At 37.6% G+C, this 13,058-nt stretch overlaps 1 protein-coding gene across 2 annotated transcripts; it reads left to right on the top strand.

Moving 5' to 3' along the window:
• Window positions 1-2,149: 2,149 nt before the first annotated feature.
• On the top strand, window positions 2,150-12,155 carry LOC131196660 (WD repeat and coiled-coil-containing protein-like). Of its 2 annotated transcripts, none has more exons than XM_058179741.1 (4): window positions 2,150-2,331; window positions 4,267-6,182; window positions 7,095-7,225; window positions 10,218-10,421. In XM_058179741.1, exons 2-4 carry the CDS (start codon window positions 4,290-4,292, stop codon window positions 10,273-10,275), a joined length of 2,082 nt encoding a protein of 693 aa, XP_058035724.1. In that variant the 5' UTR covers window positions 2,150-2,331; window positions 4,267-4,289; the 3' UTR covers window positions 10,276-10,421. The 2 variants fall into 2 exon arrangements, with proteins under 2 accessions (XP_058035724.1, XP_058035719.1); XM_058179736.1 differs by having other exon boundaries at window positions 2,153-2,331; window positions 7,095-7,212; window positions 10,218-12,155.
• The last annotated feature ends 903 nt before the right edge of the window (window positions 12,156-13,058 follow it).

Here is a 13,058-nt window from a genome sequence, read left to right as displayed (position 1 = left end):
ACACAATTGATGATCAATATATCAATATAAATCATAAGGATTGCCAGCAACAAGTTATAGTCATACAGTCATAAGTGGAAAGAGATTGGTGATGGGAACTATGAAACAATTAATAGTAGTGCAGATTCAGTAAATAGTCTGACAGTGTTGAGGGAATTATTTGTTTAGCAGAGTGATGGCCTTCGGGAAAAAACTGTTCTTGTGTCTAGTTGTTCTGGTGTGCAGTGCTCTATAGCGTCGTTTTGAGGGTAGGAGTTGAAACAGTTTATGTCCAGGATGCGAGGGATCTGCAAATATTTTCAAATAATTAAATAATGAATTAAATAAAAAAATTAAATAATTAAATAATTATTTAATCATCTATTTAGAATCATCTATTTAGAATCATCTATTGTAATGTTCTTCCTGTTAAAGACTACTTCAGCTTCAATTGCAATAATACAAGAGCAACCAATAGATTTAAACTTAATGTTAACCGCTTCAATCTAGATTGCAGAAAATATGACTTCTGTAACAGAGTTATCAGTGCTTGGAACACATTACCTGACTCTGTGGTCTCTTCTCATAATCCCCAATATATATATATATATATATATATATATATATATATATATATGTATGTATGTATGTATGTATGTATGTATGTATGTATGTATGTAGGTCTTTGGTTATTCGGGTTTTCTCCCGCGTAAAATTGGACTGACACCCACTATGAAGATGTAGCACGACCACGAACACGAAGCCAAACAACAGCAATGCAGCTCACCAGCTCAAATCCCCTTCCAACTCAGACTAATTTGAGCACAACCAAGCCCCCACCCAAACAGGACACACTCAGGGCGGCTTACAGCCTTATACACTGTAAGCCGCCCTGAGTCTTCGGAGAAGGGCGGGATATAAATGTAAAAAAAAAACAAAAAAAAAAACACCCCCAGCCAATCAGAGCAAAAAAAAACCCCCATCCAATCAGATCACAGCCAAGCTCCCACCCAATCAGTTCAAACCCCCACTAGCAGTTAAAAAGGAAGAAACAGCTGCAATCACACATTGCTCCCAGAAGCACGAAGCTGAAGCCTGAAGATGACGAATGAGACTTCGTCAAAACGTCGCCAAGACACTTCCAATTTTACGCGGGAGAAAACCCGAATAACCAAAGACCTACATACAAACACCCGCGAAAACACATTACCTGACTATATTTCCTCATATATGTTTATATACTATATAATCATTTTGTGTGATGCTTGTGTATATTGTTGTGACAAAAATAAATAAATAAATAAAATAAATAAAATAACACAACAGTTGCCTCTGCTGTAACTTATCACAAAAATAAAGTGTTTCTTAAATCATGGGAGTCTCTGCAATAATTTTACTGCAAAGCATAATGGTAAAAAATGTCAAACTCTTGACACAACGACCTCCTCTAGATATTATGAAGTATACATTGCTAATAAAACATTCTAGCTTTCCCTATTTTTAAAATTTGCCGTTACACAGAAAAGTAAGAAAACAATAAGAAAAAATAATAATAAACATATTGCTTTTTATTAAAAGCAATAAAATAAAATATATTAAATTATTTTATTATATTTAAAATAAAATATTATTTATTGCTTTTTTATAATAAAAAACGTATAGTATTAAAGAAAACAAACAAGTTCAATGATTACAATAAACCAAAGAAAACAATAAAAGGGAGCGATTTGCCCCTTTTGAGCCACTACCCATTTGCGGTGCTTAAAGACATTTAAGCTTTTATTAACTTTCTGACTTTTTGGCCTCAGCCGCAGGGTCGCAAAACTGTGGAAAGGCGGCATAGGCATCTCCAATCCCTCTTCCGAAAAAAAACGAGGCTCGCACTGTAGCAGCCGCGTCAACCCCAAAATCAACCCAGCGTTCCCGCCATTTTTTCCCCTCCAAGGGCGGGGCGGACGGGCTCCACCACCAAACAGCATGACGGGAAGGGTCGCCGGAGCGTGAAGTTCCAGAGTTGCGTTTCTGTCGCAAGGGGGCGTTTGTTAGCTCACACACGGACCAATAGAGAAATAGAGCTCCGGTGACGCTACATCATAGGCAAGCAGGGGATGCGTGCCTATACTATACTATATAGGCTTTAGATCCCGCCTCCCTTTTTAACCTTTTTCGGAAAGCCTCCGCCAGCAGCGTCCCTTGTGGCAAGACGGGGTAAGTCCGTGTGATCCTGCCCGGCAATTCCTCCTCCCCAGACCGAGAGGCTGGGATTCCGGCAGTAAACGGAGCACCGTGTGGGCGTGAAAAGGAGGGTGATGTCGTTACACGGACGGGCAGCCGGATCGCGTGTTTAGAGAGGTAAATCGACGTGGGGATGGGACCACAGGGGCAAGAGCGGAGGCGCGGCGTTGGATCCAAAGGAGTGGCGGTCAGAACCGGGGAGGCGGCTCGGCAAAAGAAGCCGAGCTGCTGCCCGTAGGGAGAATAAAAAAGGCTCAAGGGTGGGAAATGCAATGAGAAATTGCTCTCTCAAACCCCGAATCCGACTTGTCCGGTCTTTTTTCTTTCGACTTAGCCGGTCTTTAGGTTTCTGATTGGACTACAGTTCCCATCTGCCCCCGCCGCTAGTTACGCCGGTTTCCTAACGGGAAGTTTTTATCTCGACAAGCTCTAGGGACCCGGGGTTTTAAAAGGCTGAAATAGGGAGTGACGGATGACCTCCCCATCGTTATCTTGACCATGTAGTGATCAAGGAGAGCCACTTCCAAATTGCAAATTTTGTCGGAAAAAATAAGGTGGCCACATCTTGAAAGAGCCCAACCTGCAAACGATAGACTATGTTCAGCTGGATGTCTTGTGTATTTCCACTGCTTTCTTCCCCATTACAACTCACCGTTGTTCTGAGATCTGCTCTGGAATTTATCCCATTCTTGAAATATGGAGGGGGTGATGTAAGTAGGATTTTTCCCCCCCATTGGAAAATACTTGATTCAATTGGATACAAATAGTCCTTGATTTACAACAATTCATTCAGTCAGTTCAAAGTTACAGCAACACTGAAAAAAAGTGACTTATGACCATTTTTCAACTTTACCACCGTTGTGGCATCCTCAAGGTTGAGTGATCAAAATTCAGACGCTTGACAACTGATCCATATTTATGACAATTTCGGTGTCCTGGAGTCATATGATCAGCTTTTGCTACCTTCTGACAAGCAAAATCAATGGGGAAGCCAAATTCACTTAACAGCTGTGATATTAACTTAGCAACTGCAGTGATTCACTTAACAACTGTGGCAAGAAAGGTCGTAAAATGGGGCAAAATTCACTTAACAAATGTCTCAGTTAGCAAGAGAAATTTGGGGCTCAATTGTGGTCATAAGTCAAGGACTACTTGTACTCACAATTTGATACAAAATAGCCACAAGTGTGTCAGGGTCACCCAGTTCATTTTTAAACAAGGAGAGGGAACATTCGGCTGTCCAGATGCTAAACTGTAAAAATCTCTCAGTATTACCCAAACTGACTGCAGCTGCTGGAAGTTGTACTTCACCAATATCTGAAGGATCACATTTTCTTGTTCCTGGAATGAACAAACTCTTTGGGTTAAATTAGAAATTGAAATATTCCTCATAATTGATTAGAACAGAAATATTAATTGTGGGCCAGATAGGGGATCCCCTTTATGCTTTCAGTATCCAGAAAATGCTCCTCTGTAATTCAGTAGATTTCTGCAGTGTGATTGTGGCCCAGCTGGTTTTATTATGTGGCATTTCAGGTGATAATGGGATTAGATTGCTTTTGCTAGGCCTCTTGTTCTCACATCACCCTTACAGTGTCCCATAAGTCAAAAACAGGCTGATAATTTTCAGCCATTCTTTTTCCAATATATCAAAATGTCACACCGTACAGCTCCAGAAGATTTGGAAGCTGAATTCAGATATCTATTGTTGCTTTTTCCCTAACTAGTCTTTTCCAAATTCATGGGAAGGAAAATGTGTGTTTCTTATAAAGTATATCTTTATGTGTGCTGGAGAACTGCTGATCGGCTTTCTTTTCCTGTAGTAAAATGTGACTGTCAAATTCACTTGAGACAATTCATTTACTTAGAACATTGAAAACCTAAGTCAGGTTGAGTACCAATGCATCAATTAAAAGACGCTCAAGAAAGGCTGCAATAGAATAATGAAACAGTACTGGACAATTATAAAACTTTCATAGTTTGCCTTCACTTACTTGTATGGGAAATTAGCTAGTAATGATAGAGTTAAAACAGTATTTGTTTTCTTTACAGATGTATTCCATGAAAACTTAAACATGGAGTTGGGGAAAGGGAAGCTCTTGAGAACTGGCCTTAATGCCTTACACCAGGCCATCCATCCTGTGCATGGGATTGCTTGGACAGACGGAAAGCAAGTGATACTGACTTCTTTATACCAGCGCAATGGAGAACCTAACTTTGGCAACTCAAATGTTGTGGGTCAATTTGAACATGTTCATGGACTTTACTGGGGTCCGTTTTGTGCACCAGATGCTCCTGCACTTCTTGCTATTCAGCATAAAAGACACATTACAATGTGGCAACTCTGTTACAGTGTTTCAGAACAAAACAAGCTGATGGTTTATCAAATCAGTGAAATCAGCGAGCTGTTTCCTATACTTCCTCAGGGTTGTGTGTGGCATCCCCAAAAAGAAATCTTGGCAGTGCTCACTACACGAGAAACTTCGGTGCTCCATTCGGTGCGACTCAATAACTCCAGAATAAAAGCCGATATCAAAGGTACCGGTATCATTCATTGTGCTTGTTGGACTGAGGAAGGCAAACGTCTGGTGATTGGGATAGGTAGCACGCTCCATTCTTACATGTGGGATGATGATCAGAAAACTTTGAATGCTTGCTCCTTTTGTCCAATATTTGATGTAGGGGGCTATGTTTGTGCAATTGAACCAACTGTGAGCACGCAAGTGGCAGTTGCTACTGAACTGCCACTAGATAAGATCTGCAGCTTAAATGCTGGTGTTTCCTTTGAAATCCCAAGTGAAATTATTGGAAATTCAATACCTTCTCAAAATATCCCATTAGAATATGATGGTGATACCTCTGTAGATGATGGAAAAAAGTTAACGGACCAGGAAATGTTTGCATTATCCCCAGTGGATTTGACTCATCTGCCTTCGAGCAAACAGCTATCTGAAAAAAATCCCCTCATTAATCTAAGATCCAAGGATTACCTAACTGGAAGCGGTCACGATGCGTCACATTTGATTTTGGTGACGTTTGAAAGAAAAGCGACAACTAGCAAAAAAGTCAGCATCCCGGGTATTCTGGTCCCAGATATCCTGGCTTTTGACTCTAAAACACAGACTGTGGTAGTTGCCTCCAATACTTGTAATATAATTTTGGCGTATTCCTTATCTTCATCGCTCCTGCCTAACACTCAACAAATTCAATTGGAGAAGAATGAGAGGCCAAAGGGATTATGTTTCTTAACAGTGAAACTGTTACTGATCCTGGTTGGAAAACAAAAATTAATGGATCCTGCTTTTCTTCCATCTTCACGCTCTGATAAGTACATTCTCCGCTTAATAGTCAAAAGGATCATCTCTAGAGAAGGCCCTTCTGCACTTTTGGGGCCTACTCAGGTTTGTTTTAGGAACATACCAGTGAAAAGAGAGTGTGTTGAAAGGCATTCTTCTGAGGCTCACTTTCTGAGAGAAGGATTGCTGCTCCCAGACTGCATGAGCATGCCATCCTCTGGGAAGAAAAAACTGATAGAAGAAATTGCTGATGAGCAATGTCTGCCAACAAGCATTGTGGATTCTGCTGAGAAAAAAATGTCCAAGGATTTGCCTCAGGATTTGAGAACTTTGGACATTGAGCCAATAGCTCATTCCTTTGTTCTTCAAGAGCTTGAAAACTCCTCAGGATCACCAAATATACCAATTTCAGACACACCAGGAGTTGGATCTCATGAAACCTCTAATTCATATGACAAACAAATGCAGAGTTCTCATGAAGTAAAAAGGAACTTACTGCAAAGTGAAAAAGAAGCTAATTGTATCTCTAAAAATCTAGAAGACCTATGCTACAGCTTTGCAGAACTTCAGCATCAACTTTTTGAGATAACTGAGCTTCTAAGATCCGGGAAAAAAATTGTTCCGCAGTATCCACCATCTTGTGAACCTTCTTTTGTTAACGTAATTTGCCAGGTAACTTTCAATCCAAAAAGAGTATGCTGTCACAATTTTAATATAGCCAGCTGTACTTAAAACCTAGTAATATTAATTCCTTCCTTGTGAGTTTTGTTATAAAATTTCTGAAGAACAATGAGCCATTTACCAAAATCTAGTTATGTAAAGCTATTTTTAAAGATGGGAGAAGGAAGATTTGGACTCCTTTGGAGGCATCAGTATGATTGGGGCCTTTGTAGACTGTCTAGAATTGACACTGCAGTGAAATCTAAAAAGTAATTTTCAAGAGGTTAGAAATATACCAGAAATGCCACTTGAGAGCCAGTAGGTTTGGCTAGAGTTACACTTAATTAAGACCAAAAATAATCTCTATAAGTCTCAAGAATCTCCATTAAGTTCAAATCTCCATTAAGTCTCAAGAATTGCTGGATGACCATAAGGCAGCTGTCTTCTCTTAGCCTAATTTTCCTTCCATGGGAATTGTGAACATATCTCCTGGAGTGGGCTAGAGATAGGACCATGAATAAGTGTGTGTGTTTATGTGTTGTATGAATAAGTATTATCTTAACATATCGAAATTACATGCATCTATTTCATAGATAATAGTGACTATCAGACATAATTATCAGTATTTTTCACCTATAGAGACAGAGAAAACAAGCATTGAACTGCATTCATTTGTGACATCCTTTGCTCTAGCCATTGATCTGAATATGCCCAAAGTACTACAATATTCAAGGTGAAAATTGTGCAAGTTCAATCTTAGTACCTAGTATCTCTGTGTATCCCAGTGGGCATAAAGTATGGCACTAAGTAACAAGTTGGTATCTGAATGGCATCTATTTCCACACTTTGAAACCTGGGTTCATGAGTATGGGATTAGCTGTTATGAATCATTATGCCTAAAACTCTTAATTCTTAAATTAACAGAAGGAGTCTTCAGGATCTGTTATTTCTGAACAGCACGCTGTTATCCTCTGTGATGGGAAACTCCGTCTGAGCATAATTCAGAAGATTTTCAATGTGGGTGTAGTTGAAATGCAGCACAGTAAGTATGAAAGGTAACTTTGGGAACACTAATAACAAGCCCATATACCAGTGCAAAAATATTTGTTCCTTTTTATATATAAATGGCATTTCCAAATAGTTACATTTTTTACAGTGAATTTTTTTTACTGATTATACTCTTCAGGCATCACCAGTTCTTTTCAAATCACAACTATAAAAAATGGTTGCACTTATAACATCTCTTTATTATTGAAAGTTTGAAAGAATAGAATAGAATAGAATAGAATAGAATAGAATAGAATAGAATAGAATAGAATAGAATAGAATAGAATTCTTTATTGTCCAAGTGTGATTGGATACTCAAGGAATTTGTCTTTAGTGCATATGCCGTCAGTGTACATAAAAAGAAAAGATACATTCTTCAAGAATCATAAAGTACAACACTTAATGATAGTCATAGGATACAAATAAGCAATCAAGTCATACTAGGAACCAATCAATAAAGAGGAATATAATCATGTTGGACTATAAATGGAGAAACAGTTTCACAATGGTTGTTCCATAAAAATGTGGGGAAGGCTAAAATAGAAGGGGTAGGGCTGGAGTACACAACCATGTCTCTGTTAGAAACTAATAATATCTCAGGATACTTCAAGTCACAAGAAGTAGTAGTAGTTCTATTCTGTGCTAGTAAGCTATATTTGAATACTGTAACCATCCATAGGCCCCATATTTTAAGGACATGGATAAAATTAGCAAATCTAAGAAGACGCTAGCCAGAATGGTGAAGAGTCTGGAAATATATAAAATAGCTTCATATTCAGAATAGTCAAAAGAGTTGGGAATGTTTAACCTGAGGAAAAAACAAACCTTCAATTGAGTTTGGGTACTAGGGACAAGATGGAACAAACTCATTTTGGTACCTCTACAGAGAAGGACTTGAACCAATGACTGGAGATGTCTGGAAATGATTTAGAGTATAATTAGGACAAACTTAAATAGGGCTGGATGCATTATTTATCATGGCTGTGGGAATAAGTGTTTGTGTCCTGTTGAAGGTTTAGTTTGGTCTTATGGTAAAACATACTTGGCATACTGTACACATTTTATAATCCTGCTGGTGAAAACTTGATATACTACTCAAAGTGAAAACTCTTTCAGCAAGCCCAATAGAATGCCCACACATTTCTATTGTTTGTCCAAATCTTTGGATTGTAATGATAAAGTCTCTTTTCAATTGAGTTCTGCTGGTGACTTTATGGACTCGTCCAAGGAATTTTTTTTGACAGTAGGACACTAGTAGTTTGCCATTGCCTCTTTCTGGTATGTTTTTTCAACTTTTCTGTCTAGTTTAATGTCCAGGGACTCCTTAGTGGTTCCTATCCAAGTTCTACCCACATCTAACCTATTTAGTTTTTTTAGATTACAGTAAGCCACATTTGCTATTACATACCTGAGCAAATCCTTTATTTGGTCTAAATTATTCTCACAAACCTTTACTATTACTTCATACTTAGTGATTGAGACATGTATTCTTTTCACATCTCTTGAACTATTGCTGTCTGCCATTTTTTTGCAAACACATAGATCTGTACCTCTAAATAAAGGAAATAAACTGTATCTAATTCAGCAGCAGCTAATCAGTTCTCAGTAGTTTGATGCTTTGTTAATTACAGTTTATAATTAACAGTTAAAATTTCACCCATGACCTAGACTCATCTTTGCAATTTTCAGTCTGATATATCAACTTAAATATTACATTACATATGCAGGCTTGTTTGCTTGTACCTATAGAGATACTTTGAAAATCTTTCTTAGTGTTGGCCTTATCTGACTAGTTCAAATAATTTAATCTTTCTAAGCAGAAAGATTAAAGGTTCACATGATTGCAATCTTCTCATGATGTCACTTGCAACACAGCTTTACATAACCAATAAAAGAAACCTCATAGAAACTGGAGCTCTGGCAGCTCCAGGTTTTAGCACCTCTTCCTATCCAGTCATGTATGTTAGCCTTTGATGAACTTTTGATTAGCAAACAAGGATGTTCATGAACATTTGAGGCATAATTTTAAGCAGGAGAATCTATGTTAGCCATGGCAGAAAAACTAGGTTCTTTCCATATATGTTCCAGCAGAATTGTTCAGAGCAGATTGTTCAATAGTGACTTCTTCAGTTGTTAAGTGGACTTTCTCTTAAGCTGTTTCCCTCCCTGAGAGTGAATTTAGACCTTTATGCGTGCCTGCCAGCTTATACACAACTCCATTTTTAAGAGTGCTGTTTAAGCCCTGTAATAGGTTTCTGTGAATTTGATAGGCTGTGAATACAGGAATTTAGCTCGACTTGATTATTTCCAGCTAGAGAAAAAATCCTGAATAGATAGAATCTAATTTAAAAATAGACTATTAGAGGTAGTCCTCAATTTAAGGCCACAATTGAGCCCAGCATTTTTCTTTGTAAGTGAGACGTTTGTTAAGTTACTTTTGCCTCATTTTATGACCTTTCGTGCCGCAATTGTTAAGTGAATCACTGCTGTTAAGTTAATAACACCGTTATTAAGTGAAAAGGGCTTGTCAGAAGGCTGCAAAAGATAATCACATGACCCCAGGACACTGCAGCCATCATAAATATGAGTCAGTTGCCAAGAGTCTAAATTTTGATCACGTGCCTATGGGGATGCTGCAATGGTTGTGTGAAAAATGTCATAAGTCATTTTTCAGTGGCTATTGTAACTTTGGTCACTAAACGAACGGTTGTAAATCAAGGATCATCTGTATTCAAAGTTTTTTTTTTCTCTCAACACGCATTGTTAACAATTTTCTCTGTAAGCAAAAATGAACCTAAAAATCATAAGAGAAACCAATCTTGTACCCAGTATATGTTATATCATAACTACTTGGTCTAACATTATTAAACTAGCCTTTGTATAGAGATAAGCAAGGAAGCCCATGAACTGCTTAGGTATTCTTGCAAATGTAAATGCCAACAGTCACTGCTTCTCTTTGGAATTCCTTAAAATATTGTTTGTGTCTCTTGTCTTTTACAGATTTGTCCTGGATTGTTCTTACGGCAGACAGCGAGGGCTTTATTCCATTAACATTTGAATCCCAGCAGGAGATCATTATAAGGGATGTGAATGCTGTATCTAATGACAGCAGTAATGCTTCCTGCAAAGCATTAGTTGCAGTCAATTCCACTGAGGCATATAGGAAGCTTTCCTCCCAAAGTCTGGATTTTACAGCCAGCTCCATGGAAGTCTTGAGAGAACTGTCTTCTCCATGTCTGGTAGATAGTGGTCGTTCTTATGAGCAAAACAACACCCCTTCTTAATCGTGACTGTTTGCAAGTTGATCAACCTAGAAGTGAAATCTTTCGTGAAGCATAATTAAAGTTGACACTCCATTATATATCGTGCTTTCACAAAAGGGTGATATTCTACTGAACCATTGCTCTGGCCTTTGATTCTTTTTTTTTTTCTATTACTCCATGGCTTACTTGCCATTTTGATACATAATTTTAAATTATTCTTGCCTGATAAGGCTGGTAGACCAGCTGTGCAAGCAAGGCACCTCGGTCTCTACAAAGCCTATTTGCTGGGCTGTCTGAACATAATTGCATTTTTAGATTCTATTAGCTTTTTTTTTTTTTTTTTGCTCTGCTGAACATAAACGTTTGCCAAAGCTGATAGGGGCTTTTTCTTGAGAAAAGAGGCCTGTTTGCCCTTAGCATTTTCTCTGAAGAAGCCTCAGTGGCATGAACAAACTGGAAAAAAAAGTGTGGATTTCTAGTGATTCTAGAAGTAGAAAGCAAAAACTGAGTTATGTTATGTTTATTATTGTATTATAAGATGAACTGTTATACCTGTAGTTTCTGCATCATTACACTACTTTTAACTTTGTTATTGTACCAGTGCCTGTTACAATTGTACTTGAAAGTTATGAGACCATTTACAAAACTACTTTACTAGTGAGTACCAAAGTCCTTTGGATATTTGAAGTCCTTTAGTACCTGCAACTATACTTGATTCATTTTTACTCAGTTGTGGCCAAGAAACTTTTCCAATATGCATGTAAGTTAAATAGCTCTAATTAAAAAAAAATTAAAAATAACTTAATTCACAATAGTTGAAGGCTGTCAACTAGCATGTCTGAAAAAATTGCTCTGAATGCTGAATTATAGTGGATGAGGAGGGACTAAACTGATCTTCAAAATAAGTCTCACAAATCCAATTTTACATTGGCAATCCTTAGGCATACTGAAACCTAAGGAGCAATTTAGAAAGGAGCAATTTTTTTTTTAAAAAAAAATCATATTTATCAGTCTGGAAAACAGAGACTGAGCTGTTAGTTATTTTAGGCACGAAAGCTGACCTTGGGCCAGTCACTCACTCAGCCCAATCCACTTCAGAGTGGTGGTTGTGGGGAAAATAAGAAGAAGAAATATTAGCTTTGCTGGTCACCTTGAATTTATATGAAAATAATAAATGCAGGTTAAAAAAATTATTAAAAAGGAGGGAGGTGCCATATGCCCCTAAATTTTGTATTTTACACCTTTGAAGCAGAAGGGGGCAATCACACCTATGGAGAGTAAGAATGGTATCTCCCCCCCACCTTCTGAAAAATGACGTTGATGTGGATTTAATTCTGGCCATACATAATCTGAACCCTAATTTCTATCATTTCATTACTAATATTTGCCTCTGTTATCCTCATTTAATTGTAAAAAGGATAACAATAGCTATTACAACAATTTTTTCCCCCTTTCCCGTCCTTTAAACCGCTCCTTTCAAAGGTCCCTTTTTAGTATTCCTGCCTAATGTAAGATTTCATAAATATTTTCGGTGTATTATTAGATTACTGTGTTTTCTGTCTCAGATAAAATATGTAAAAAACAGCCACTTTCAAATTACTAGACCTAACTCTACAGTGAGAATTTTATTGATTGCTTCTAGTTGAATCTTCAATATACCAAAGCTTTCATTTCATTTCAAGAAAAAATACAGAAAACAATAGTTAAAGGGAGGAAAGATAACTAAAAAGCTACTTCATTTTCTTTACAGCAGTTTCAAAATCATCCCCTTTCCTGCCTTAACATTAATAATAATCCCTTCAATAAACAATAATCCCTTCAGCCTCTTATTCAATCCTTTTTCAACAATCAAATCCAGAAATCACAATTTTTTTAAAAAATTTGCATTTATATCCCGCCCTTCTCCGAAGACTCAGGGCGGCTTACACTATGTCAAGCAATAGTCTTCATCCATTTGTATATTATATACAAAGTCAACTTATCGCCTCCAACAATTTGGGTCCTCATTTTACCTACCTTATAAAGGATGGAAGGCTGAGTCAACCTTGGGCCTAGTGGGGCTTGAACCTGCAGTAATTGCAAGCAGCTGCTGTTAATAACAGACTGTCTTACCAGTCTGAGCCACAGAGGCCCATCAATTTTACTTTTTTCCATTTTCAGCAGTCTACAAAAGGTTTCCACACATTTATAAAAGTACTTACTGTTTTTTCCCTGCCCAGACAGTTCAGTTTTCCCATCTCTGCTAACCCTGAGACAATTTCAACATTAAAAATCTTAAATTCATGAATCACATCATGCTACAGTAGTGGCCAAAATTGTGGAATCTTTTGGGGAAAGTATATTTTTGAGGTTTGATGGCTAATAATACCATTTTTTTAAAGAGTTTCAAGATGATAATATTCCACTGCTGAAATAGCCTGAGAATAGCCCAGACCTTAACTCAATTGAAAAACTATGGAGCCGACTAAAGAAATTCGTTAGTCAGAAGCGACCAGGCAATAAAACCCAGTGAATAGAAACAATCATTCAATCTTGGTTTCAAATTATAACAGCTGCAGAACTAAAAGACTTGGGAAGA

This window comes from Ahaetulla prasina, chromosome 1 (assembly GCF_028640845.1).
Source record: "Ahaetulla prasina isolate Xishuangbanna chromosome 1, ASM2864084v1, whole genome shotgun sequence".
Classification (NCBI taxonomy): Eukaryota; Metazoa; Chordata; class Lepidosauria; order Squamata; family Colubridae; genus Ahaetulla; species Ahaetulla prasina.
The sequence above is the reverse complement of the archived record's forward strand: the minus strand, read 5'-3'. Positions and strand labels throughout refer to the sequence as shown.

Excerpts from the sequence above, each read along its gene's own strand:
- LOC131196660 (XM_058179736.1), top strand. The coding sequence starts at position 4,290 with ATGGAGTTGGGGAAAGGGAAGCTCTTGAGAACTGGCCTTAATGCCTTA. Across the intron at positions 6,183-7,094 it reads TTGTTAACGTAATTTGCCAG|AAGGAGTCTTCAGGATCTGT; the intron begins GTAACTTTCAAT and ends TTAAATTAACAG. Across the intron at positions 7,213-10,217 it reads TGTAGTTGAAATGCAGCACA|ATTTGTCCTGGATTGTTCTT; the intron begins GTAAGTATGAAA and ends TGTCTTTTACAG.